Source organism: Python bivittatus, unplaced genomic scaffold, assembly GCF_059951505.1.
Source record: "Python bivittatus isolate LINGU-HERP-01145 unplaced genomic scaffold, Pbiv_v1 ctg000980_np1212, whole genome shotgun sequence".
In the NCBI taxonomy this organism is placed as follows: Eukaryota; Metazoa; Chordata; class Lepidosauria; order Squamata; family Pythonidae; genus Python; species Python bivittatus.
In genome coordinates, this window is record NW_028277125.1 from 46578431 (window position 1) to 46597567 (window position 19137).

At 38.2% G+C, this 19137-nt stretch overlaps 2 protein-coding genes across 4 annotated transcripts in view; one reads left to right on the forward strand and one right to left on the reverse strand.

Moving 5' to 3' along the window:
* ARL3 (ARF like GTPase 3) overlaps positions 1 to 9202 on the reverse strand; it is a 41375-nt gene extending 32173 nt beyond the window's left edge. The window contains exons 1-2 of the mRNA XM_007421035.3: positions 9106 to 9202; positions 913 to 1056 (exon numbers count right to left, since the gene is read on the reverse strand). Coding sequence (XP_007421097.1) covers positions 913 to 1056; positions 9106 to 9108 — 147 coding nt within the window. The 5' untranslated portion in view covers positions 9109 to 9202. The remainder of the gene's footprint in view (positions 1 to 912; positions 1057 to 9105) is intronic.
* Positions 9203 to 9333: 131 nt separating this feature from the next.
* The window catches only part of SFXN2 (sideroflexin 2), a 34187-nt gene continuing 24383 nt past the window's right edge, over positions 9334 to 19137 (forward strand). The window contains exons 1-2 of one of the 3 annotated variants that reach the window (XM_025169130.2): positions 9420 to 9475; positions 13331 to 13425. Coding sequence is in view for 1 of the 3 variants with exons in the window: in XM_015888737.3 (XP_015744223.2) it covers positions 9420 to 9464 (45 nt within the window). In the remaining 2 variants the exon portion in view is untranslated. Of the gene's footprint in view, positions 9476 to 13330; positions 13426 to 19137 lie in introns of all 3 variants that reach the window. The other 2 variants (XM_015888737.3, XM_007421036.4) reach the window with 2 other exon arrangements.

A 19137-nucleotide genomic window follows, 5' to 3' on the forward strand; every position in this document is an offset into this window, starting at 1 on the left:
CAGAATGAAGAATACCACATAGGCTCTTTAGACACTGTTAGAAATAAAACTGGTGAATAGCTTTGTAGCCCAGCACTATTTGTAAATGTGTCTACCTGCCCAGAAATTTTTACAAGAGTAAGCTAAGCTGGGCTTGATAATGAATATCCTAAAGGCTAGAGAAGACTGCAGGGAGTAATCTCATAGGTCTACTTTCTGAGAAACAGGTATCTTATGGTTTTTAATATCAACTGGAACAATCATTTTGTAAAAGGGGAACCCTAATGGCAGTTATTTTCTTTTATTACCAATGACATGCTCCAAAAATGTTAAATGTGCCATTGGCTATAAAAACTTGCAGACCACAGTTTCATCTTTTGAACAACCACTAACCTTGGCTTTCCAGCCTAAGAAAAGTTATTTAAGATATACAAACATCTCTAAATACATGTTTGTGCACATATGTGTGTTACTAGTGTTACTATTGGAATTTCAGTGGGTAAATTCTGGGTATTCAGCCCTGACACATTAATATTTTAAAGTGTGAAACAATGGAAGGTAAAATCTAAGTGCATGTGGATATTCCACTATAGATATATTTTAACTGTATCATAATAATTACTTTTCTTTATTAGATCACATTCCACTGCTGGTTTCATGCCTAAAAAAAGGAAATTTCAAACATTATGGGCTATTCTGGATTTTAAAAAGACTGTGAAAATAAGGGATGCTGTCCATAATTCTGAAAAACAAATTGTGAAGCTTGAAAGTGATTCATGACTATTTGTACCATCATACCACTGACATCTAGAAAGGGAGTTGTATGAACACCCAATTTGAGTGTCTTTTTTGCACTTTTTACCAAACATCAAGATATAGTATTATACTTAATCATGGAATATCTGGCCTACCAATAATAATATCTTTCCTTACCTGGGTTGGAGTGATATGGGTGATATCTTCAGATGCTAGTTGTTTCAAAAGTGTGGTTTTGCCTGCATTATCCAATCCCAGGAGAAGGATCCTAACCTCCTGGTCTGGTGCACTCTTCAGTTTACGCAGAATTGACAGCAAGCCCTGTCAGTCAAATAGAGAGGAAACTTGCTATTTTAATCATCATCACCAAGCCCTATTTTTGGAAAGTACCTATGCTACTCCCAACGTATACTAGGCACTGCACATTGATAAAATATATAGGTCCCTGGCTATAGGTTCATAATATAGAATATACGATACAAAAACTCAGGGAGAAATTATCGCCCTAATGGATAAATTAAAAAGAAGTAAAAAAAAAAACCCAATTCATTAATGTAAAAATAAATATCATTTGAAAATAAAAGAGTATCAAGAAAGAATGTAAGAGAGATATTTAATATTTAATCATTTCTTAAATAAAACAGGACAAAAAGGAAATTAATGTATATAGAAAAACAGTGCCATACATAAGATTCAGCACAAGAAAGTGGAGGTTTTGTAAGAACATTAATATTTGAGGAACAAAGGGACTGAGGATGTGAACAAAGAGAAAACAATTAACATTTTGAAAAGGGTAAAGACATGAAGAAAGAGTCTATTAGAAATTTATATATAGAATAACAGAGGAAAATAATGAAAAGAAACATATCATCAATATATGTAATTTATAAACCATGTAACATTGCTAGAAGTTATACTTTTAAACAGACCAAACATTTTGTTTTTGCTTGCAAATACACCTTTTAAAATCAACTGATACCAATAGAAGGGCTAGCGATATAAAAGAGCACATATTTTAAACTGTATGGGACACCCTTAGACAATAGGAATGAAAATACACAAAGTTGAAAAAACATGATTAAAACACAAAGAAAAAGAATAAAATTATTATAATTAAGCTAACAGACAAGACTGGTTAGGCACTGTGTCACAAGAATCCACACGGGATAGAATGAGAGTCTGAAGAAGTTAAGTAGACTTAGACAGGCTTTTAGAAATATATTGTACAGAAATGGGAAAAAAATCAGTACAAAAGTAACTCAAGCAAAAAAATGTAAAGATTTTTAAAAATGCCCAATATTTAAATTTGATTTATGTATGATTCTAATCCTTCTTTTGAAGCATCCATAAATTGTGATAGAATGTCAGGCAGCAATAGATGATATCACTCTCATTGTACTTCTTCCAATCTGAAAGGTTTTGTACCCGTTCTGCAATGTTGTTCAATGTTGTGTTGGCTGCCAGGAGGACAGGAACCACAGCTTCTCCAGCTACTTTTTTCTGGATTTTTTTCTTATGGGTAGGTAAACCAATTAACTAAGATTGGTTGCTGCCTTGACTGAGAGATCAGGCAACCCAAAGCACCAACAGGTGCTTTGACCCCTTGAGTTTGAGTGTCTGTGTAGGTGGACTAGTAAACCTATCCTTCAAAAAATGCTGAATAAAGTGGCTGCAAAACCAGAATTCTAGTCTCCCTTGTAGCCAGAGTAATAGTAAACATAGAGGAAAGCCATTGTGCATCCCATACTCTCAACAAGTACAAAAAGCCTTCCTAGATTACCAGCTCCACAGCATGGCATTAATAGAACTAGTGTTCATGAACAAGAATGGTGTGTGCAAAGTCCCCCTGTTGGTGCTTTGGGTTGCCTGGTCTCTCAGTCAAGGCAGCAACCAATCTTAGTTAATTGGTTTACCTACCCATAAGAAAAAAATCCAGAAAAAAGTAGCTGGAGAAGCTGTGGTTCCTGTCCTCCTGGCAGCCAACACAACATTGAACAACATTGCAGAACAGGTACAAAACCTGGTGGCCATACAGAAGGGTGCAGTTCCACAGCAGACCTGTCTGATTAGAGCTCAGCAAATCATTGATTCTGTCTGCATCATGTCAAGCAACCTCTTCCATGCATTCTACACAGTTTGCATGAAAGTCCAGTTTCAGCATAACACGGAAAAACCACTTCCACATCAATTCTAAAGCCAAACTGCTGTAGCAGTGGGCTGACAATGACATAGACATGTTCTCCACAAATGGTAAGTAAAGCATCTTTGTTGTGGGGCATGGAAGCTGTGTGGATGGGTTTTATGTCACTCCTAACTACTGCTTAAGAGTCATTATCTCTCTGAAATGTTCACTGTCCCTCTCACCTCTCTTTTTACCATTTCTCAATTTCCTTCCCCTCTCACACTGTGTCTACATATAGTGTGCCTTTTTAGGGCTCTATTCCAAGCATTTGTAATGGAGTGAACAGTGAAAGCTTATGCAATAAACCATTTGTTAGGGTTCCAAGAATTATTTTTGCTGCATCATAGCAAGTTCTCTAAAATACTGTATAAAAATAATGTTAATGGAATTCAAATTGAAGGAATAATATTATTGAAGGCTATCTAATAACTTTACTAATAGCTCTATTTGGAAATAAGTATTGTTAAATGTTTACATAGTTGCACTCAAAATAATCTAAATAATTTTTCCTAAGTACTAACATAATACATATCAGCACTTTCCATCTCTTTTCAGGACTCTCAGGCTTTTCATTCTTATCCTTGATCTGTTGATTGGTTTCCTAGCTAGCATCAGAACCAGAACATTAAATGACCCTGCTATTCTTATCCTAAGACTGTGACATCATAATGCAAGGAACTAATAAATACTCCTCTAAGTAGCAAATCTTTTCAATACAATTTCTTAGTGAAACATCTTCCAGATGTTATGGAAGCTATCCATTGTCTCTTCTGGGTAGAAATGTGTAGAAAAAGGTTAGCAACAAGATCTAGCTGAACTCAGGTTTGCCTCTCTTTCTGGCTTGACTTTTACTTCACTGTCTTTTTTCTACTATTTCAATTCTGCCACTTGATTTGATCCTGACTGTTCTTCAATATGGACCCAACGTTCCTAGTTCACTTTGGACTGTTACTACACTCCAGCCTTATTGCCTATCTCAGGCATGACTTAGATTTTAGGAACTATAGGTGTTAGGAATGTACAGAAATTCCCTTCTCTAACATTTCAAGATCTATTTCTGTCTTTATTACAGCAGGAATGCAGAGGCAGACAAGCAGAAACAAGAAGCATGAAAGCATAGGTAGAGGTATATGACTCATAAGGACTTGAATTTGTTAGACAATCAACATCTTCAGTGAACTGAGATGTAAGGATATGGTTCCAGTTCCAAACTATCAATGACAAAGAGCCTTTTTCCGTGTTAAAGCGCATGACTCGGTTTTTTTTAAGTATTCACTATGTTTCCCCTATATGTGCAATGACAGGGAACTGTCTAATCAAGAGGACAATTTCACACAGACCTATGAATACAAATCAAGAATGACTGAAGTTTATGTACGTTCAGCTTGAGAAAGGTATTAATGGGGGAAAAATCAACCTGAAACCACATACCTATCTATGTTTTTCTCCAACAGTCATCATTGCTCAAAATTAATTTAGGGCCCAGTTTAGCTTTTAGTTATGATATCCTATTTCACTTATGGCAATTTTGTATATTTATTTGATCCCATCAGGATCTCAAGATGGTATAAAAAGGAAACTCCCTTTATTTTATTCTCATGGAACAATCCTGTGATGTAGATTGCACTGAGAAAGAATGACTGCTCAAAGCCACTCAGTAAATTTCAACAAGTGAGGTTGGATTTGAACTGTAATCTCTCTAGCCCTACTCCAAAACCTTAGCCAATACACCACACTGCCTATAATTGATACAGAAAAATACTATGTAAATATTAATCCTGGTTCACACATCACAATTCTAACATAGATAAAACACTAATATAATTTGGTCCCATTTAAATAGTAACTGAAAGTGCTAAAAACTTACCAGTTGCAAGATCCACAGACCTCTATTTAAACTATCTCCAACACCTATTTGAAATAAAGAGATTTTGTAATCCTCCTAAAGAGGAATCTTGTTTTCTATGATACACTGGTTTCACTGAATGAGCGCTCATTTTCTACATGTATGCAGCACTTCACTGCACACTACCTTTTAAATTCATCTCACAGCAGTTATTTTATCTTGAATGGATAATTTTGATATATTTTATATTTTGTGAGAACTGATGTGGTATAGTAGTAAGGTGCTGGACTAAAAGTGAGGAAACCCAGGTTCTAGTCATCCCTTAGGCACAGAAACCAGCTGTGTGATCTTTGGTCTGTCATTCCCTCTCAGACCAAATCAGCATCGGGCTCTGTCTGATAAACAAACATCATGCATTGATAGCTTTGCTGATAAGAACTAGGTAAGCAAATTATATTTTTTAAAAATCTGTTTCACTTTTGGAAAAGAAACATGCAAAATAATTTTGCACCTAATTTTGTATAAACTCAGTTACTTTATTTTATCCATAGTACAATAGCCACAGGCCTATTAAAGGACCTTTTTTCTCCTCTGGGACCACTGTACATTTAAATTAATTTAGCAATGAAATACTGCTCAGTGTACGCAAATACTTACTGCTTTTCTGACCCATGTATGTGGCAATTCAACATTCTCAACAGCATATGATTACATACAGCCTTTAGTGAACTGGGTATCAACTGTGAAATTCCAGTAAAAGCTAGGAAGATGAATTATTTACACTGATAAGTGTCATGGGCATGTACCTGGTAAGTGAGAGATATTTCGTTGGAGATGTAAAGGGCATTACTAACACAAATTTATTAATTTTGAAGAGGGTACAACTGAAAACTACATTATGGAGAAAAATCAATGGGACTTGTCCCATTTTTATAGCATGTTCATATTTGTGAAGTACTTTATCAGAAATATTTATTTTCAACTAATAATCCATTACAACTAATACAGAAAGAGAGAACAGTGCAAGAGAAAAAAAGTAGAAAATATAGAATGAACTCTTCTAGATCAGAAACAGCATGTCTAATCCAGTGATCTGTTTCCTTCACTGGCCAACCAGAATGCATAGTTGATAGGCCAAAGCAGGATATGATAGCAATAGTCCTCTCCAGCAGCTTTCCAGTAATTAATATTCAGGGGGAACCCATATCAGATCCTGGAAATAGGATATAGTTGGCATTACTTAGAGCCATTAAAAGATTTAACAACCATTAATTTGACTAATCTCCTTTTATAGTTGGCAAGCATCTCATCCTGTGGCCATAACTGCATAGCTTAATTATATGCTATATGAAGAAATATCTTTTCTCTCTCCTCAATCTCCTGCTTCACTTGTCATTGAAGTTACCCTTTTCCTGCACTTATTCCAGCTTTACTATATCCTTTTTTTAAACAATCATAGTCAGAACTATACATAAGTCTAAATGTGGTCACACCACAGATTTGTCAAATATATTATTGGTAATTTAATTTTCAGTCTTTTCTCAGTAATCTCTAGCACTGGGTTCAATTTTTCAATATTTGACATATATTCAATAGTTTCTCAAAATTGGCAGATAATTTAGTGAAACCACTGGATTTATGTCAAATATTTTTTTAAAAGATACCTTACTATTTACTTTTTAATTTGTTGAATATTATCACTATTTGCCTCAGATTTTCAGAGTTCTTTTTCAAAAAGGCACTTTCTGAAAAGAAAAAAAAAGATGACTATTCAGGCAGGTATAAAGAATACATTCAGGTTCTCTGCAAACTTATACTCTCTTAGCACATCTTTAAGTGTCTTATTCCTATCCATTTTCCATAAAATAGATTTAGTCGAGGATTCTTGTTCAGTTTTAATTCAAGGTTTCTTTGCTAAATATCTAAATTTCTGCAAAAATCTTTCTTAGGATTCAGGTCCTGAGCTTAAGCTTATAAAGCAGTCTTCCCCAGTCTGGCATCCTCCATATGTACTGAGATGACAGACTGCAGAAGGTACAACTAGGTTGGAACTGTAGTCCAAACATATATGGGGGCACCAGCTGAAGAAGTTATCATCTGGAAACTAGCTCCTGGCACACAATATCCTTTGCTGTGACCTTGTTTCAGCTTCAGCTGATAATTAATGTTAAATAAAAGGGAAACTATTTACTTTCTCTTCTCATAGGTGTTCAACTCAGCTGCATATATACTTGCTTATCTTCACTTGGTCACCTCATGCTTACAAAATTAAGTTTTAAAAATCTAAACCAGAATAACTAATTCTTGACACAGATTCTTTTTTAGTATGAAGGTCATACCATACTGAATATTATGCAGAAATAAAAAGTATTAGAACCTCAGAGATAGCAAACATACTTTAAATGATGAAAGTCCTTGGCATCTTCAAGTACAGTTGGAAGACCTTCTGGAGAAAATACTGGAGAAACACAAGGCTAACGCAGGTTGAATGTGTAGAAAATTAGGTTAGAGGGAAGCAAAATGTATGAAGTACTAACTGCACCAATTATGCTAAGGCTGAAATGTATAACATAATTAATTTTCACAAAGAGTGGATGAACAGGTTCTAAGAAAGTCTATAAAGTTCTGGATATCTTCCATCAACGTCATGCATCTAAATCCCAAAAACTCCAATTGTTCTACAACACCAGGATTCACTGAAATAAAATGCTTTAGTGCAAAAAGAGAAATGTGTATTCTTCAAATATACAATTGTATTAAGAAGTTGTGAATACTGGTCAATCAAGTTGTTCTTACTCAGATCCTTCCCCCACCTCACCCCAAGAAAATGCTGTAAACAGAATATACATCACCACATATAAGAACCAAAAAAGTTGCTGTTTCAAGCCTTATTACTTCCTATCTTAATGTTGCTGATTACTGCAAATAGCAATGGAAGAGAAACAGGAGCAATATTTTAGATGGATGTTAAAGGACAAGTTATTATTCATCCTAATCTACCAAAAGCTGACACTCTGGGCTTGTGGAATCTACATTAATTTTTACCAGATTTCCAAGATCCACAATCCTGTGTTTGTTGCCTATGGCATATACTGTACTTATGCCCACAGGATTGTTTTTAGTGGCAAAACTGAATGGAGTTTGGTCTTTCCGCTCTAATATTCTTCCCCAAGTGCCTCTTCTTTCTTTATTTCAGCAGCATAATTCCGAGTTAAACACAGTTGAGAGCCAGAAATCCTTTCCAAACTATTGTAGTTCACCCAGAGATATACCATTAAAAACCACCCAGAGTTGCTGGGAGTCAGGTGGGATATACATTTAATAAATTATTAATATTAAATCCCATTCTAGCTCTCCTCCATACACTAGCAAAAGAACAGCACAGTTACTCTATAAGTATAATCAAATCTTCCCCTTCACATTTGCTCCCTCTCACTTTCTCCTTTCCCTGCCTTTCAATTCTGTTCACATTGTGACAGCAGTACTAGATAAGGAAAAGGTGTACAATCCCTCTGCCTACCATTGACTTAGCTTGATAAAATGAAAACTCTTTTGTTTATCAATACCTCATGGGCTTTTAAATAGGCTTACCTGCCTGTCACATAAGGCAAATAATCAAAAGAACATCTGTGGGTATCAGAATCAGAAAAATATCCTTTCTCTTTCTAATATTTTTTTAAAAAACTAGAAAGATGCCTTTGAACTCTATTTTGCATGTACTTTTGCATCTTCAGAAAAAAACGACAGGACTCCTCATGACCCAATTCCACTTCTAAAATGGGTCAGTTCAGCCCCATGACATTCCAGGTTACAAAGGCTAAGCTCCTCAGTAGTCACATGGCTCTAAAAGATTAAGAAACTGTCGTTCGAATGACACCATTTCAATGCCATAGACAGAAAAGATCACCATAAGAAATGTGGCTTCGTAGTGATTTACATAAATGAACACTGAATCCTGATTTCAGATTCTCAACAATTCCAAAGAGCACAGTAGAGTAGAGAAGCAAATGGGATTTACAAATACTAAAATGAGGGAAAGGCCCTATTTCTGGAATCTTTTATCTGCCAGTATCAACCTCCTCTTCCTAGTAGTCATTCTGAGCAGTTTCTCCAACCAGAAATATACGATTCGCGCTCCCCCCACTTTTTTTTTTATTCAGGCCCATTCACCCGCTTCCATCGCTTTAGACCGGCCTCACTTCCACACCGAGCACTCCGTTTCCGAGGAACGGATCTCTTCAACAACGATCAGCACCAGGAATTGGAGGGGGGGACAATCATAATTCGCCCTCCCCAACCTCCTCCGTCCCCGGCTCTCTCCCCCTTTCAATCTCACACTCACCATCCTCTACGCGGCTCTCGGTTACCATGGGCAACTGCGGCATGCGCGTGCGCATTGCATCCCTCTTACGTAGAACGTTCGTCCCGGGTACTCTCTAGGCGGTCGAAAGCGAAGGAGGGACTTGACCGTAAGAAGCCCCGCCCACTGGCGTCTTTTTTTTTTTTAAAGCACGTTCTGTCTAGCGCATGCGGGTTATATCAAGGAGGGATCAGCACATTTTTCTTGGGTTGAAGAGTCTTTTGATTGGTTGCGAAGGGCCACGCGTCCCAACTATTAAGGGGCGGAGAGATTAGAAAAAAAAATAAGTATTATCCATGTGCTTTCAAAGGAAAGGTGTGTGTCTTGCCGAGTGGTGCTTGGTGAGTTACAGGTAGGAGTTAACTTAGAAAGACTATGGGAAATAAGTGCTGTCTTTCAGTTTGACAAGGGAGGAGGGAATACAGGGGATGAGAGGTGATACAAGAGACTCACTTCTGGCTTTAGTGGAAAAAGTGGCTTCGAGGTATTCTGACAGTTTGGGGTGAAAGAATAGTCCGAGGCATCGGAGGGAGGCAATATCAAAGGGGGATCCATTGTCCTACTCAGCAGAAAAATAGGATGGCCACCCAAAGCTCCAGGTTGACTTTATAACTTTCTGCTTCAAGTAAATTGGCATCTACAGATTCCAACACGATTAACACCCAGCTCCCTTAACTCGATGTTGTGTTGGACCTGCCGCATCCCAGATTCCCATAACTTGAGGACATAAATGTTATTGTCAGACGCTTAGGTTCAGCGACTATAATTTTTGAACTGTAGCAGAGGTGGGGGTGAAGTATAGCTGACTTATGGCTCTAAAGGCGAATTGCTGTAGAAGAAGCCAGCTCGAATGGGGAAGATGTAAAATTAAGCCAGACTTTGATTGGTAAATGAATCATACCAGTATCGCTTTGAAGATGAATCTCGCTGTGATGTGAAGGTTTTGAGCACAAGCAGTGGCCTGCCTGCCATATATTTCAGCAGATCAACCAAGCTATCCTGGTTTTTGCCTTCTTAGCTGGTAATGAAAGACATACATACACTCTCTGAATGTGGCAGGTTTATACACCTGTGATAGCTAATAGATGTGTAGTACACAGCATTGCATATTATGTTAAATGAATTGCAGCTTTACTTATAGTCTCTGTTTGTTCCACAAAAGTAGCATATGTGGGGTCCTCATGCCCTCCTTCATCTGGACATTGACCAGACTTCTTTAACTGAGCTTCAGCAGAGTTACATATCGTCAGATTGTGCCCTGAGCTTATGTATGTTAACTTGTGTAGAAGGAAGCAGTAAATGATTTGTTGTTTCTCATCTACTAACATTTAGTTTCAATGAAATATCCCTCTCAGGTGTTGTGAGTGGTGTAACAGAGGCTGATTAAACTGATGTGCTGGCACAGAATATCTAATCTTTCAAGAAATCAAATAGTTTGCAGCCCAGCAACAATGAAAATAGGGAAAGTTGTCCGTTTGGCTAGGGATTTATAACTTTACCAGTAAAAATATGAGAAGATTAAAGCAAGGAACCTGAAAAAAGAAGGAATGCAGCAACACAGATTTTTGAAACAAGGTCATGAAAAAAGGGTAGAAGAAGGGGGCAATGGGCAAAGAAGTATTGAATCAAGGGGAAGCTAATTCTAAACACACTTTGGAGTGAGATATGTAGTAGGAAGAAGGAGCAAAAAGTGTAGGGTGGATTAGGTAAATGGGATAAGCCTGGCCTTTTAACTACTGCAAAAAATCTTTGTTCATGAGCTCAAAAAATTAGTGTAATGATTCCTGGGGTAGTTAGTATAAGTATTTCCCTACCATTAAAATAATGACAGAGGAAAGGCTTTCTCCATCTTTCTGGCCAGAGGGGTTCAACAAGCTATGGCTGACAGCTCTGCTTCTGCTCTCCAGTATGTGGGATTGCTCTTTAAGTTGATATTTCCATTAAATTTTCCACCATTACATGAACATATTTTTGCCTAAGAGTTCATGGCCAACTATGAACTTTATCAAAATGTGTGTACAATTAAGTGTGATTGTATGATTGCATATCAGCAACTCTACCCCGCCCCTCTATTTTTCATTTTGTTACCATGTTGGGGGATGCTTTGGGAAGACCTCCTAATTCATTTAAATTTTATTATCCTGAGTAATTTAACATCACTGACTCTAATCATTAATTTCTTTTAAATTGTTTCAATCGTATTTCATGTGATGCAGTTTTCTAAAAAAAAGTACTCAAAATTGTGAATGAGTATGTTAAATACCATTAGTCCAATGCAGATTGCTTCAAGACCTCAAGCTTATTTCTTCCATTGTGAAAATGGTCTGTTGATTATTCTGTTTGTGTGTGTGTGTGGTTTTTACCAATCTATAGAAAGACCTCTCATTCTATGGCTGCTAAGTTTACCATTAAGTCTAAGTACATCATGATTTTCAGGTCAGCTTTGACCAATATTTTTGTTAACTTTCTCAGTTTTGTTTTAAAGATGGTGCAAAATATTCTTTTGCAAGGATGAAGCTGATTGATTTTTGCAAAATATACGAGGCTAGCTATTTTGCAGTTATTCAGGCAGAGCCAACTTAAAACCTGGCAGGGGAGGGGGATGCAAGAGAATATATTACTTGACCAAATCCTGCTGCCTTGCTTTGGACAAGATGGGGAGCAAAGTTGTTTTCTCCATCTTCTTTTTCACTTCCCCCCCCCCTTATTAAAAGTGGCATGGAGCTGGCATCAGTTGGGGGCATGTTCTGTTGGCAGTTTGGATAGTCAGGGAGTTTTGCCTCAACTTAAGACCACCTTGAACATTTCTTAGATCAGGCCTACAGGTCAGACGCACTGATCTATTTGCTGGAATCTTTTGCCTCAGCCTAGGTTCCTTTAACTGGTCTTTGGTGATAGCTGTGATTGCTTTCCTAGCTGTGAGAAAAGAATTGAAGATTTCTCAGCAGATATTAGAATGTTACCCCAGAGATATATCAGCAAGAATAAAATCAATGATCTTTTCAGTATGGCTGATCTCATCTGATTTCAACACGACTATGAACAATGCTTTAGAAGTCATGGTACAGTTATCCTGTCAAGGAAAGAAACCAGAAGATGCTTATATGACCAGACACAGATTGGCTTCACATACTGAGCCATGGTTTGAATAATTATATTTTGTTGATAGCTGGGTACATACAACATATGTAACCATAAATCGTGGTTTATAAATCACAATGGCTGAACTTTCCCAAAATACTAAGCCAAAAGCATACAAACCTCACAGTGGCTTAGAGGAATGTGAATCTCAGCAAAGAAAACTAAATAGAAAAGACTGCAGACAGTTTTTAGAATGTATATATTCAAAGATCCTAAATGTAATGAGTCATTCTTTATCCATCTCCATTTTGCCAGCCTGTTTAGGAACAGTTGGAAAGGGACTGTACATGCTAACAAGTGTTAGAAGCCATATATTTTTAAAAATGACCAAACAAAATAGAATGGGATGGTGCATGGGGTTTTTCAGTGCTCCAGATTTCATTCAGAAGAGGTGCTCAGAAATGTATGAGAGCAGCTGCTTGTGACTCATTAAAGCAGCTGGGTCTGTTTCTCTGATTGTGTGATTGCAATTTAATGAGTTGCCAAAGGGTTTACATTTGTGTTCCCTTCCATCTGGAGTACCTCTTCCTAATCAAATCCAAAACATCATACTCCCAATGCATAATATTCAAATGAGACTGAAGTATGGTATACAGTATGTTACAACTGGGGAGATAAATAATTCCAACTCAGTGAACTCAGCAGCAATAGCTACTGTGGCTTTTCTGCTGCAGAATGAAACCTAACTGTTTCCCTTGACTTTATCCTGTAGTGATGTATATACCAAACACTGAATCCATTGCTAAGTCCAGGCAAACTTTTCAGGAAAACTGCCCATACGTTTATGCTACTAAAAGTGTTTTATTTCTTAAATAGATATGTGAACAGTTTCTCTCTCAGACATTGTTCCAGGCAAGATTGTCAGAAGGACTTGGCATGTTCCATGCTGACATCTACAAACAGAAAGAACTAGTTGTTCTTGAGCTCAAGCCTATGTGAAAAGTTATTTCTGAAGCCAAAGGGGTAAAGTTGTACATATGGTCAGGGTGGATTCATTGATCAAATTCCAAGAAGGGATTGTGGTGTAATAAGTATACCTACAAGCAGATTTTGTGTGTATTTTCAGGTTTCTTAAAACATCTTGATCCTGGTCATAGATTAACCACTATTGCTGACAATCTACCTTTGATTGACTAGAGTTCCTCTTTGGCACTTCACCAGGTACTGTTCATGTTCTCAAGCACTGTCTTCTAGTCTTGCCAGCTGGAATCAAGACAACATATAGAACATAAAAGCACAGTTGCTGTGTTCTCATAATATACTATGCCTAAACCGTATTATGATTTAAGGTCATGTCAGGTTCCACATAACACTGAGCCACAAACTATCCAATTGCCATTTAGCCTTACTTAGTGTATTGAGCAAACTTAGTCAATATATGGTAAGTTCAGTTTTCTGGGAATTATTGGATCTGGAGAAGGATTTGCTCAGCACCATAAACAGAAGATTTGCAGTTGTTGATGCAAGCCAGGTATCTTTTAGAATTTTGGTTCTCAGTTCCATATACAAAATGGGTATCAGAATCTACATATTCAAATAGGCTTGCAGTGAGGAGCGAGGCTTGCATCTGTTTTGTGATATTCTCTTCCAAATTATTTTACAGATTTAAATATAATGTAAATAATTGTATGTTTGTCCTTGTTTTAATTTCTCGTCTCTAAAAATAATCAGCACTTCTTTTCTGCTCTCAGTGTCTAGCCCCTCTTTCCACCATCTTTTCTGTTCACTCCCCTGGTCAAAGTCCTTTACTATATGTTTATTTCTGGAGGCTCTGTGCCAGGCCTCAGTTTTAGTTGACAGTTCTGCACTTAGGAGAGCATGCTGTCCATTAACAAAAGGAGTTGAATATTTATTTAGCGGTCAAGGGCATTTAGTTCTGTTTTGCCCTAGTCACGTCTTTTTAGATCTAATTATTTTCTAACCAAAAGCTAACCTGTACACTTGCTGAGTAAGGCAACTCAATTTAAACTGTCTGTAAAAAGTCATGCATATCTTTACTATAATTATTTAAAAATCTTGCATATCTTCTGGTTGGGGAAGGGAGGTGTTTTTGTTTTCCTTTGTCTTGATTCAGCACAATGACGAACTAAAGAACTGGAGCTTTCACACAAATATAGTATAGTCTATAGTGAGTATTAGGGAAAATTCAGAATGTTAGAAAAATGTAAGCTGCATTTTGTTTTAAGTGAACTTTTTGCTTTTTGGGAACAGTAAAATGAACTTTGGTTCACAAATCTTTCCCACATTCTTGACATTGCAGCTGCTCTTGTCATTACTCTTCCAGCCACGTCAGAAACAAAATCAGCATGTTCCACCCTATCTCCTTTTTGTGTTTTCTTGTTTAATGTTACATAGAATAACCTGTGCTTAAGATGCTGAATTAGAGTAAAATATGACCTTATTTTTCATCTGAGCATAGCACTCTAAATCCTTTTATTACCTGTTATCACAACTGCTTTGTGTAGCAAGTCTGTTATTCACATTTATCAGCTTGTTCCAACCTGGTGTCTTCTTGAAAAGCCACACATTTTGCAGCCAATGTGGTTGTGGTCCTATATATCGGAGGGCACCAGATTGGGTAAAGTGTCATACACTATAAACATAGAACTAAGTTTTGTCAAAGTTTATTCAAGTATCTGTTAGTGAATAAGAGCAGAACAAAAGCTGTTGATTTTGTCTGTGCATTCATCTGTGCTTCAGAGACAGCTCTGCAGGTAATAAACAATATGCAAAACTATGTGTCTCCAATTGCTCCAATTAATTTAGTAGAAAAGCATCTAATAGACGTATTAAATAAACCTCTCAGTGATAACTTTTCACACATCACGGTTCAGAATATGTTTGGCTAACACTGCTATGAAACTCTTGAATGTGTGAACTATCAAATAATATCCCGTGTTTAGTAAGGATTTTAACTAAAATTGCAGACTTACACCAAATGTGCCAATAAACCAATAAAATAAGAATTTTCCCATGGTTGTCATTCAGGAATGTTAGGAAAAAGTGCTTATGTGGTTCTAAACCAGAATGATCTTACCCCTTAATATATTGCATTGTGATGAACAGCCAGAACTTCTTCAATGTATGTAAGGGGTGTGGGTCTTTGTATATACAGTAAAGAAACATCTTTTACTTGAATATGACTCCTAGTAGCTTCATGGACATGTCCCTGTACTTTTTGTCACAATAATATTGAAGTGATTTGCCATTGCCTTTATCCCAAGCAGGCTTTTTTCTTTCTTTCCAAGATAGTTTAAGCCAGTGCTTCCCAAACCTGGATAAAATACCCAAAATTGGGTAAAAGTTATTTTTCTTTGGGTAATGACACATGAACCCATTCACAACAGGGACATTTAAACTGACTTAAAGATTGCCACGTGTACTAAAATATATTTGAAAATCTCCCAAAGTGTTCCTAATAAACAAACATTGATGAAATTACCAATAGTAATTTGATGTAATGGATGGCATGAGTAGGGAAAATTCTGGAATGGAAGTTCAAGGTTGTCAGGAAGGGGGAGAGGCATTGCAGAGCAAGCGCCTCCTCAGCCCACAACGAGAGTGTGGGAAGACGAAGAGGATGAGGCTGGTCCTTCCCTAGAGTCTCACAGGGGATATCCACTAGTTGCTTTAGCCTACGTTTAGTCCGGCGAGATTCTGTCTATTAGGTGCAAGCTAATAAAGGAACTGAACTGTACTGGATTGCCTCATTGTTGTTCTTGGGCTGAACCTGACATTTGTTGATATGACATAAAGATCATTCAATTATATTGTTTTGATAATATAGATAGTCCTTGAGTTACGACCATTCATTCAGCAACTGTTTGAAGTTATGATGGTGTTGAAGGAAGGGACTTACTTGAAGTTCTGGCTGTTGCAGCACTCCTGTGGTCACGTGAACAAAATTCAGGCACTTGGCAACCAGCTCACACTTACAACCAGTTGCAGTGTCCTGCGGTCACGTGATCACCATCTGAAACCTTCCCTGCTGGCTTCCCACAAGCAAAGTCAATGGGGAAGCTGTCTGGGGGAGGTTGTAAATCACTCAGGTATGTCTCCCCCACCCACCTCGGCCTTTCTTCACTTGTGTGCACCATACCCTCTTTCCCCCCTTCACTCACATGCATGCACTGCGCCCTCCTTCACTCGCCCACATGTACTGCGCCCTCCTTTCCCCCTTCACTCACTCACACACACATTGCCCTCCTTCCCCCCTTCACTTGCACAAATGCACCCACCAGCACCCTCCTTCCCCCGAGTTTTGGGTAATGAAGGAGAAAGTTTGGGAAGCGCTGGTTTAAGCCCTGGTAGCGTCCCACCAAATGTCTGGCTGACACATTGTACCCAACTGTAATATGGTCTGCTTATTTGTGAACCCTGCCCTTGTGTTTTGTAAACCGTGGTTTAGCAAGATAAGTGAAACAGTGCTTCTTTCACAGCCAAGTCAGCTCATTGCTGCAGAAAGTTTTTAAATAATTGTGCTATTCTGAATGCTTTTGTCTACAGAAAAGCTTAAACATTTTTGCATGTTGGTTTTTATCAATAAAAATTAGTCTTGAGAAGATGCTCTGTTTTAAGAACTTCCTTGCATCAGTATTTTAATTATTTTTAGCTTGCTTTTCCTTTAGAGCAAGCAAAAAGATATGCTTGAAACACAGTAAGCAAATCTCTCTCCCTCCCTCCCCCCTCCCCCCCAAGAGATCTTTGTCTTCATCCTGGTGATGACAAAATAGAGGTGAGTGTTCTTAGAGTTAAGCAGTGAAACCTTCCTAATTCTGCAAGTGCAAAATTGTGAAAGGCTTTTCTTTTTTTATAATCAGTCATTTCCAGTAATGGCATATTTGGGGGATGCAAATAGAACTGGTACTGCTACCTATGCTTCTGGCAATAGAAAAAAAGTGGTGTTAGTATATCTTTGGCAATGCTTCATCTTTAAAACGGCTCCACATTCCAAAAATGCACTACCTCTGACTTTAGGAATATCATGTATAAATAGCACTGGAGGTGTTCACCTGCATTTATTAAACATATTTTTCAGATTCCCCCCCCCGCTCCCCATTCTTTGAAATCATTTACGGGAAGAACCATAAGAATAAAATGTAATTGTTAACAAAAACTAAAAACCCAGCAAAACACACTAAAATATATTACAATATATTTTAATGTAAATATTACAGTGGTACCTTGGGATACGAACTTAATACATTCCGTGACTCTGGGTGTATCCCTAGTTGGTCGTAACCCGACGCAAATTTTCCCATAGGGTTCAATGTAAATCCGGTTAATCCGTTCCGCCCTCCGAATTTGGTCGCACCCCGAAGCAAATTTTCTCATAAGGTTCAATGTAATTACCGTTAATCCATTCTGGCGTCCGTGGTCCACGTGTCAGGGGCGGGAGAACGGCCGGGCACGGCGCAGCGGGAGAACGGCCAGGTGCCGCACGGCAGAGTGGGAGAACGGCCGGGTGCCGCGCGGCAGAGCAGGAGAACGGCCGGGCGCCACGCCACGCGGTGGGAAAACGGCTGGGCGCCACACTGCGCAGCGGGAAAATGGCCGGGCGCCGCGCAGCGGGAATATGGCCGCGGACCACGTGTCAGGGCGGAAAAATGGCCGTACCCCGAGGCGGAGTTCACACATCGAGGTAAATGTTTGCGGCCAGAGCTGGTCGTAACCCGAAAAGTTCATTAGTAGAGGCGTTCGTATCCCGAGGTACCACTGTACATTAAAAAGTATCATCCTTTTAAAATGAAGAAGTGGTAATGATTACTGAAATTTTGGCAGAACATTATAGTTTTTACCTGTCATCTACACTGAGGGAGCCAGCCCAGTCTCTCTGGGGGAAAACGTTCCCTTCTTCTGCAAAAGCCTAGGTCACCAATAATGTGAGGTGTCTGCTTGTGGCAAAGCAGGATGTGTGAATCCACCATTATAGGCAAGGCAGCTACTCTGTTGCTTGTTCAGCAAACTCTTCTTTCACAAGTCCAGGTTTAATATTAAGTATAAACATAACTGAAAGGTCCTGTCCCTAAAAACCATGTATCTCTACAATATGGGACATAAAAGCTGGGCTTCAGCGTTTAATGCAGGCTCTGGCAGGTTTATATGAATAAATAATTTTCAAGATAACCTGGTCCAAAATGTATAGGTATGAACAAGCAACTCAGAGAAACTTGGAAATGAATTGGAATCCAGTGAAGACTAATTTTACCATGTGTACCAGGTGGTCCTTGCATTAGTTGTTGTTTCTGAATATTTTTCAAGTCCAGCCCACATCCAGCATGTTAGAGTAATCTAGAGTAAGGCATGGGTCACTGTAGGGTATTAGTGCAGGTAGATTGGGAAAGATTGGAGACTATATCTATACCTAAAATATCCAGCATTACCGCCATTGTCCAAATCTACATGGCCACTTGGAGCTCAAAGAAAACATTCTCAGGGTGCTTCGTCAGTTTTTAGCATTTTTAACATTTAAGAGAATAGATGGTGGGATGCATTGCTGAATTGTCTGCTAAGGAGACCAACTAGTGACAGGCTGCTTACAGAAGTGTTGGGTGATATTTATGGATTGTCCTAATGCTGCACTAATTCTAAGGCTGTTGCCTATATTTTAAGAGAATGTACATGCAGCATTTCTTAGGAATGTGTAACAATTACCGTAGGAGAGACTGCATTGCAGCTTCCATTTGTACTAAGTACCCATTATGGAGAAAACAGACCAATAAAAGTCTCCCCCACTTTGAGTGGATAGTATTTTTCAGTGGCTGAATATCCACCATGTAATCTGGTTAATGCCAAAGTTCATAGCTTAAACAAACAAATCATGTAAGCTAGCAGCAGGCTTTTCCACATAATTTCCAACCATGTCAGAAGCTT